This window comes from Sinocyclocheilus anshuiensis, unplaced genomic scaffold (genome assembly GCF_001515605.1).
Source record: "Sinocyclocheilus anshuiensis isolate Anshui unplaced genomic scaffold, SAMN03320099.WGS_v1.1 scaffold20, whole genome shotgun sequence".
NCBI lineage: Eukaryota > Metazoa > Chordata > Actinopteri > Cypriniformes > Cyprinidae > Sinocyclocheilus > Sinocyclocheilus anshuiensis.
This window is the reverse complement of record NW_015558646.1, coordinates 1,080,116-1,089,107: the sequence shown is the minus strand read 5'-3', so window position 1 is coordinate 1,089,107 and position 8,992 is coordinate 1,080,116. Positions and strand designations below refer to the sequence as shown.

The following is an 8,992-nucleotide window of genomic DNA, read 5'->3' as shown; positions in this document are numbered from 1 at the left end:
TACTGAGACTATTGCTCTTTTGTTGGTTTTGATTGCTTCTATTGTCCTCATTTGGATTTGGATACAATTTAAATGAAAACAATGATATAAGAATAAAAAATTCAAATATGAATAAAAACTATAATAGTATCTCAATGATACTAAAATAACACTGATTAGTGCAGAAGACAAAATTAGCAGTTCTTTTTGAATGCTACCTGACTGACAATAAAGTAGTTAAACCCTTAATTTTTTTTGTTATAATGAACTCAAAATTATTCTTTTTTTAAGGAATGGCTAGATTATAAACTGCGATGGAACCCTGAGAATTATGGTGGCATCACCTCTATAAGAGTCCCGTCAGAGAGCATCTGGCTCCCAGATATTGTTTTATATGAGAAGTAAGTTTGTGCCATTTGTGTGGAAATAACAATAATGACTCATTATGGAATATTAAGACATTAATATATGTTATCCTGGCCACTTTTAGTGCCGATGGACGTTTTGAAGGCTCACTTATGACCAAAGCCATCGTACGGTACAACGGTATGATCACATGGACGCCTCCTGCCAGCTACAAGTCCGCCTGCACCATGGACGTGACCTTTTTCCCATTCGATCGCCAGAACTGCTCTATGAAGTTTGGCTCTTGGACGTATGATGGAAACATGGTCAAACTGGTCCTCATCAACCAGCAGGTGGACCGAAGCGACTTCTTTGATAATGGCGAGTGGGAGATTCTCAGTGCCACTGGGGTCAAAGGCAGTCGGCGAGACGGCCTCCTCTCCTACCCCTACATCACGTACTCGTTCATCCTGAAACGTCTTCCTCTCTTCTACACACTCTTCCTCATTATTCCCTGCCTGGGCCTGTCCTTCCTAACAGTGCTGGTCTTCTACCTGCCCTCTGATGAAGGGGAAAAAGTCTCTCTCTCCACCTCCGTCCTGGTGTCCCTCACTGTGTTCCTTCTCGTCATCGAGGAGATCATCCCTTCTTCCTCCAAGGTTATCCCGCTGATTGGAGAGTACCTGCTTTTTATCATGATTTTTGTCACTCTTTCCATCATCGTGACGGTTTTTGTGATCAACGTCCACCATCGCTCTTCAGCTACTTACCATCCCATGTCTCCGTGGGTGCGTTCGCTGTTTCTCCAGCGGCTGCCTCATTTGCTCTGCATGAGGGGAAACACGGACCGCCATCATTACCCAGACCTTGAGCCTCACAGCCCTGACCTTAAGCCCAGGAACAAGAAAGGGCCACCTGGTCCTGAAGGAGAAGGTCAAGCTCTGATTAATATGCTGGAGCAGGCTACCAACTCGGTTCGCTACATCTCGCGCCACATTAAGAAGGAGCATTTTATTAGGGAGGTAAGGGCTTGAAGATGTCTTGAGATGAAGGTAAAGGAAAGTTTCTAACGAATGACTGCATATATAAATAAAAAATGAAACTATCTTTAGACATACACTAAAGTTTAAGGTCGTTTAAAATACTTTATTTTTATTTTTATAAATGATGCATTCATTTGTTCAAAAGTGAGAAACCTTTTGAAACAAATTGTTTACTATTTCAAATAAATGCTGCACTTTTGATCTAGCTATTATCAAAAAAATGTTTCATAGATTTCAATAAAAGTATTAGGCAGCATAACTATTTTCAGCATTGATGATAATAAGAAATGTTTCTTGAGAAGCAAATAATCATATTAGAATGATTTATTAAGGATCATGTGACACTGAAGACTGGAGTAATTGCTGTTGAAAATTTAATTTTGCCATCACAGGAATAAATAAAATGTTACAATATATAAGTTTTTATTTATTTATAGTAATAAAATGATTTTTACAGTATTACTGCTTTTACTGTATTTTTATTTAAAAAATACAGCCTTGGTGAACATAAGCAAAGTCTTTTGAAAACATAAAAATAGTAACAGTAAACAATGGTGTATATATATATTTATTTTTCCAAAATATATTTTTAAAAATCCGCATTTTAAAATATGTTAAATATATATTTTACCCAACCCAAAATGTACTTTAAAATTTTAAGTTTGTAAATGTTTTAGATTTAACATTTTTGAAAAGCATTGTCTTTCCCTTTCAGTAAATTCTGTAATATATAGAACATTTATACAAATATAGAATATATGTAATATAGAAATGTGAAGGTTTAAATAAAAAAAAAACATTTTTTTTTTTAAATTTGGAAAAATATTTTATATTTATATTTGCATATATTTGAAATATATTTTGGCCAGAATCTGTTATTTTACTATATATTTAATGATGTTTTACAGTAATAAGGTTGCTCAAGCACACTGTTGATGTTAAGAATAAAGAAAGGAATAAAAACTATGTTTATTAGCACTAATTACTTTTTTAGTGTTAACTGTTATTTGATGATGAAGATGCCAGTCATGATAGTTATGATAATGATAATGAACATTCCTTCTCTCTTCCAGGTAGTTCAGGACTGGAAGTTTGTGGCTCAGGTGTTGGACAGGATTTTTCTCTGGGCCTTCCTCACAGTCTCTGTGCTCGGCACCATCCTCATCTTTACACCTGCCCTCAAGATGTTCCTGCACACACCTCCGCCTCCTTCTCCGTGACACTCGAGTCATTTCAGTCAAATACATCACATCGCAAAAGGAAATTTTACTCTACCACCAACATTACAGACAGTGCACATTACTATGTAAATGTAATTTGTTCTTTCACTGCATTAAATACTGGGATGTATGATTAACATTGTAAGATGACAATGTTAATCAGATGTGATGTAAGCAGAGTAGCATCATTTGTCCTTAGTGATACATGTTTACAACTTTTTGCTTGTAGATTATTTAGTTATTAATTCTCAAAACTGTATTTACAGACAACATAAAAAAGGAAAAAAAAAAACTTTTTTGACCTGTGCAAGAAAAAATAAAATCTCCACAGAATCAGAAAACTGTTTTGTCCATCTTCCTGAGAAGACACAACTCTGGCTGTCATATGTTCCTGCCCTTATTCTTAGTATACCTTCTTTTCTTTAGGGCACATTCCACAATTCAAGCATTCAAACTGAGGAGCAAAAAACAATACAATTAAGTCAAAAATCAGCAAATGAATATACTCTGTTTGCAAACACATGCAACTTCACTTTCTACACTGGTAAACCAAATATTAAAATTAAGGTAGAGATGGTGAGTGTCACATTACCTTCTTTAACAGGTAGAAGAGAAGACCCAGTAAAAACAGTGCAGTCAATATGCTGAGTAGAATGACCCACCATGGGACTCGACTGAGCAAAGCAGGCTTTCTTTCACGAAAAACCGTTAGCTTCACCTATATTAGTCAAAGAAATATTATTTCAGTTAGCTTCGTCTAAACATTGCACAATCAAATAAAAAATGGTATAAATGAGTGCTAATCTACAGGACACTTAACCTTATCATTGGATGGCTGCATCCCAATATTCTCCTGAGTCGCATTAAGAGTCAAAAACGCATCCAGTACAATATCCAAATAGTTCAATGAACTATACTCCTGTAAAGAAAAAAACATCTTGTCAATATGCTCACACTGTTATACCCAAAATGGTATCCAATCTCAAGAAAAGGCAATAGACAAAGCAAACCATTTAAATAAAAAAAAGAGTAAACATTTCATTTGAGTCCTCTTAAAAAAAAAAAAACTAAGAGGACTGACAAAAATGTAAAAGATAAAAACTGTGAACTTATTTCATTCCTTTAACAAAAAAGTAAAAGTGAAAAAATCGATATAGAAGGAACAATTGGAACCAGATGGTGCACGGTGGTGTGTTGGCTGCTCGTCTTACTCCGTTATGTTTTATTGTTTTTACTTTTTATGTTGTGTTTACTTCCTTAATATGGCCAGAGAGATAGATACATAAGAATCTGAGAAAAGTGACTGACAACCCACTTGAAAAAAACCTGATGCTGAGTAAATGTTGAGTCTTTCATTTTTGGGTTAACTATCCCTTTAATGTAAATCAGTGTGAACTTATTTAATTTGAGTCCTCTAACAAAAATCACATACATGAATAAAAAAAAGCATTTGACAAACTATTCAAGGTAAAAAAAACCCTGTAACTTTATTAATTCAAAATCTCTTATAGTTAATTATAATTTGGCAATAACACTTCATATTGCTACCATAAATTTCAAATGTTGAGGACTATTGCTGCATTAATCAACATAGATTGAGCTAGCAGCAAAAACATTTTTGGTGTGTAGACCAAATGACTTTAAAATTAAATGGAAAATATCAAACATTCTAGTAACCCTTTCAGTTTGAGTTCTGCTTAATATAATCAGTTGGGTTGAACTTTCAACTAACATTAATGAGCTTTCATTAATATTTTAGTCAATTCATTAAATGTTACAGTGCAGAGCAAAGTGCAGCAACTGTACCTCAAGAAAAGTATTGTTCCATAAGCGTGCATGAAGAACAACGGCTGTAGTGCTGTCCACTGCCTCAAGAGGGCACTTTATCTCCACACATCTTAAGTCATCAGCACATGTCTGGGGTGGCAACGTGAAAGGTAGAAAAACATTTATGACAAACTTAAGTACCTTAAAACCTTTGATATACATTTTAAAGACACTAGTATAACTAGTGATAGTAGTGAAAAGAAAAAGTTACCAGGGTTTTATACTTTCTTTTGTTGCCCAAAGAGGGAAAAAAATCAATAGAGGCAAGAGCCTTCAGGCCTGATTCATGCTCTACTTCCCGCCGTCCTCTGGATGACGCCTAAAGAGTGAGCATGGGAAACATTAGGGACCTCTCCAACAATGCCAGAAGAGATTGATCATATATCAAATACAGAGAGCTGCAAAGTAGAACCAGTGACAGCTGAAGTTATTAAATGATCATTATTTGACTTTATATCTCATGAAGGAACTACCTTGGTAAATCGGAGTGGGTTGATTGCATCTGCTGGCATGCAGTGAATAATATTTTTTCGATGATCCTTGATCTGCACAAGGTACAGGAGCCGTTTTCCCTCCTTGGTTGCATTTGGCCACTGAATGTTCAGCACAACAGAACCGAAGGACTTCAGAGGCCGACCAACGTTAATGATCTGACACAGAAGAACATTTGCACAAAATCAACAGGATTTTAATTATACTGGACTCTTTATGTAAATAAAATATACGGCCAAATACTGTACATTCACAGACAGAGATGCACTACCTCTCTCTGTGACAAGCTGCTGAGGTATAAATATGCTAATACATAGGCTACTATCTGCAAAATATTATTATAATCATTAATTTGTTATGTCTAGAAATTGAAAGAGCTTAAACCAGATTGAATTATGGCTAATGATAATGAATAATAAAGCATAGTAATTTATTATTGTAGCTTTAAGGAGACTGAAACACCAACCCTGAACTCATATTGGACCAAAGAGCCGATATCATTTTCTGATTTCATTGCTTTCAAATCTTTTACTTCTCCTCCAAAGAATAATTGGGAAGGTTTAGCAAGACTACAAAGACAAAAAACAAGCATTCTGTTATTCAGAGAATAGCAGTATTTTCATTCAGTCACAAGCATTGCAGAATCCACATTAATGCTTGAACACTACCGTTCAGTAAGATTTTAAAAATGTTTTTGAAAGATCTCTCATGACCTCACCTAGGCTACATTAATTTGACCAAAAAAGAAAATATATTTTTTTTTTTATATTTTAAACATATTATTATCAATATTGAAAACAATATTCATCGTTGATGAACAGAAAGTTCAAAAGAACAGCATTTATTTGAAATAAACAAATGTCATTACTGTTACTTTTGACAATTTAATGTGTCCTTGGTAAATAAAAGTATTAATTTCCTTCAAAAAACATTTTTGGTTAACAATTAACAAGACTTACCCAGCGATTTTCAGATGCAGTTCAAAGATAATTTTTGCTTCTGCAACGACTTCTGGAATATTTTGAATGCTGATCCTATTGCCAAAAAACAAACAAACGTTTATTACAAAAATAGTAAAAGATTTAAACTTCCAAACCCATTAGCTTTTAAAGTTCTTCATACTATAAACCTTTATACTACTTCTATTAAGTATTATGTTGATTAATTGTTAGACTAGAGGTAAGATATCATCACAGCTAGAGTCTTCTTACGTTTTTAGCAACATAGTCACATTAGCGCTTGTTACTCTCAAGGAAAGCCTTTCTGTGTTAAGTATCAGGAAGAATGAAACCTGAAAGTGTTGAAAAGAAAAGAACATGAATTAGGAGGCTGACAGATCTGATTTTAGATTGAAAATGTGCTTGATGGTCTGAGTAAAATTTGTATTACTTTTCATACCTTTGAGTCTCTTTTAAAAGGATTTCCAAGTTGGCAGTCAGCCTGTGTTTTATTTTCATTTGGGTTACACTGCACCTGAGCTTCCTGCACCATGATAAAAGACAAAAGGTATTTGAAAACACCACCTACGTATATGTAAAATCTGAACGAATGTACACTAAAACACTTAATTTAAGAGTTCTTTCGATGAAATAACATGTTTTGTTAGCTTCACTTTGCTCAGTCATTGTTTAGTGAATAAAATAGACAAAATGATAAATATGCTGTATTGTTGGACAATATTTTAAGACAGTAATACTGGTAATTACAAGTCTGCAAGGTTTACAATGTGTAAGAACCAAAACAATTAATTAACTTTTATTTAGCATGCTAACATGCACCACTAGCTATCTGAAACTTTCTAGTTCATACAGTTTAATTGAGGACAGTAGGGAATACTTTACACACAACTTGAGACTATTTTTTGAGAGTACAAGTCTAGGCCTGAATATGACAGTACTTCCAAACAGATGCAACAGAGCGTTATACAAATGTGACTGCATTATGGTAAAAAACAAAACATAGTCAGGCTTTTTGATACAAACTTGTCAAGAATTACACAGAAATGTGTTTTCAGTAAAATGGGACACTCACACTACTCTTCTTCGGCTCGACTGATGATAGCTGGAGAAATTCTGGAAACGCCACAGAAAGTTGGCTCTGGTGTGCATCATCTCCACCTATGTTGGTTACAGTGACCTCCAGGGCAACATTCTTATCACCAGGAGAAATGACAGGAATATCATTTTCCCTTCAACACACAAAGATACAGCCAAATTCAGGAATGCCAAGGAAGGTTTTTTTCTTTTAAAGTCTATATTACAAAATGTGCCAAATATGTAGCTAATATGCAGTGTATTGCGTAATTCCCACATAATGTGATTATTACTTGATTATTGCCCCTGAGATATTAAAACTCATAGGTCCACATTTTGTCAGTACATGTTTTGCAGTTACAGCAACAAAACACTAGCTTTATACAAACTTCATGCCAAGTATCAATCATGTGCAATTTTTGAGCTATTGAAAAAACACCAGTCCTAAATCATGCACAAGCCACATAGACAATGGTTTTACATGGCTAGAGGGTCACATTTGTCTTGTTGTTGGTCTTTGGTGCAGAACCTATACTCGAGCTGCAGGTTACTCTGACAGATGTTGTCACTTCCACAGCCGGCATTTCTAAAGGTGACCTGGGAGACAAAATATTACGTGACAAAGAAATCCAAGTTTGAGACCGGTAAATATTAAAGCAATACAACAAGTGTTATGGTAGATTTTGCAATTTACCTCTGCTTTGGTTGCATTTTCTTGCAGAGCATTCAGAACTGGCTCTAAGCCAGGGAGGTTTCTGACTGTCTGTTTCGGATTGTTAGATGGCAAAGAAACAGACAGGCTGATGAAAATGCTGGTTAGCTTATCCTGGATATCTCCCTAAGACACAATAAAATGGTTTTCATCATGAATTCTCACTTGCAATTCTTAAAACCAGCAAATCAGAGTGTGAGTTGATAGTACCAGCAGCCTGAGCTTGGTCTGGATACACTCTTGTTTGACTTGGACAGACAGTTCCCGGGATCCCTGGGCAGCCTCAGAATTCACAAAGACCACTCGTGAACGAAGACCCCTCTCTATCCGCAATGTATCAGCTTTTAGCGTGTACTTGATCCCTGCAGAAAGGTGACTATCAGATGCGATTCAAATGTTACAGAAAGTTCAAAGAAATTGCTCTGACAAGTTATTTTATAACTAATCCAACACACCCATTTGGGATGACTCATAAAGACTGCTCTGGGACATTAATTTTTGTTTTGATATCTAAGCATGTGGTATGGTGAACAAGGAATGGACTCACTCAGTTTGTGATTGTATGTAGGTGTCTGGGCAGTATAAGTGAAGCAGGACTGAGCTGTAATATCGCTAAAAATGCATTAAAATAAAAGAAAAAAATTAAAAACAAAATAATTTTGATAGATAGATAGATAGATATAATTTGTTGTTATCTCACCATGAATATCTCTTGCAGTCCTGAGCCTTGAAATCAATACTATTCGGTGTTAATGTTAAGGTCTTTTCTATGTTTACCACTGGTTTACTCCTTAAAAAAAGAAATAGAAGAAATATTAAAATATAAATAAATAATTTAGTATTCTGAAATGTTCAGATCCTACAAAATGATATTTAATGAAAGTATTTTTATAATGTGTGGTGTGTCTGGTTATTCTATCACTTCGTAGGAATTATATGAATGCAAAACATCTGATCAACCTTGAATCTATGATTTTATGAATGTAGGAAACATCTAACCTATAAACTTGCACACTATCTGAAAGTGAACCCACAGCAAGGTCTGGATAGCCATTATCATCTATATCCATGTTTCCAGCCAAAGAATAACCAAACGATTTGATACTAGGGTCTCCAGCATCTAAAATCTATAAACAGAGACGGTTTCAACAGTCACTTTGAAAAAATTTTGAGTTTCAAATGCAAATTGGCATAAAAGATCTCCATAATGATTCATTCTGGGAGTAATAATATAATATAATATAATACATTTTCACATATTTTGACATTTTATTTGGTCATTATATATATATATATATATATATATTATTTATAAATATATTCAAAATTTTTTTTTTAACT

At 34.6% G+C, this 8,992-nt stretch overlaps 2 protein-coding genes across 4 annotated transcripts in view; one reads left to right on the top strand and one right to left on the bottom strand.

Moving 5' to 3' along the window:
* The window catches only part of chrnb3b (cholinergic receptor nicotinic beta 3 subunit b), a 5,938-nt gene extending 3,327 nt beyond the window's left edge, over positions 1-2,611 (top strand). For all 3 annotated transcript variants that reach the window (XM_016477092.1, XM_016477093.1, XM_016477090.1), the window contains 3 exons: positions 271-380; positions 470-1,346; positions 2,441-2,611. In XM_016477092.1, coding sequence (XP_016332578.1) covers positions 271-380; positions 470-1,346; positions 2,441-2,587 — 1,134 coding nt within the window. In that variant the 3' untranslated portion in view covers positions 2,588-2,611. The remainder of the gene's footprint in view (positions 1-270; positions 381-469; positions 1,347-2,440) is intronic.
* A 348-nt stretch (positions 2,612-2,959) lies between these two features.
* Positions 2,960-8,992, bottom strand: part of itga6l (integrin, alpha 6, like) — a 13,076-nt gene continuing 7,043 nt past the window's right edge. Inside the window, exons 9-25 of the mRNA XM_016477094.1 lie at positions 8,651-8,778; positions 8,352-8,441; positions 8,199-8,263; positions 7,862-8,013; positions 7,634-7,777; positions 7,421-7,536; positions 6,938-7,094; positions 6,305-6,388; positions 6,118-6,197; positions 5,866-5,940; positions 5,373-5,475; positions 4,888-5,064; positions 4,626-4,733; positions 4,394-4,504; positions 3,408-3,506; positions 3,180-3,305; positions 2,960-3,041 (exon numbers count right to left, since the gene is read on the bottom strand). Of these exons, the coding sequence (XP_016332580.1) occupies positions 2,991-3,041; positions 3,180-3,305; positions 3,408-3,506; positions 4,394-4,504; positions 4,626-4,733; positions 4,888-5,064; positions 5,373-5,475; positions 5,866-5,940; positions 6,118-6,197; positions 6,305-6,388; positions 6,938-7,094; positions 7,421-7,536; positions 7,634-7,777; positions 7,862-8,013; positions 8,199-8,263; positions 8,352-8,441; positions 8,651-8,778 (1,866 nt within the window). The 3' untranslated portion in view covers positions 2,960-2,990. The remainder of the gene's footprint in view (positions 3,042-3,179; positions 3,306-3,407; positions 3,507-4,393; positions 4,505-4,625; positions 4,734-4,887; positions 5,065-5,372; positions 5,476-5,865; positions 5,941-6,117; positions 6,198-6,304; positions 6,389-6,937; positions 7,095-7,420; positions 7,537-7,633; positions 7,778-7,861; positions 8,014-8,198; positions 8,264-8,351; positions 8,442-8,650; positions 8,779-8,992) is intronic.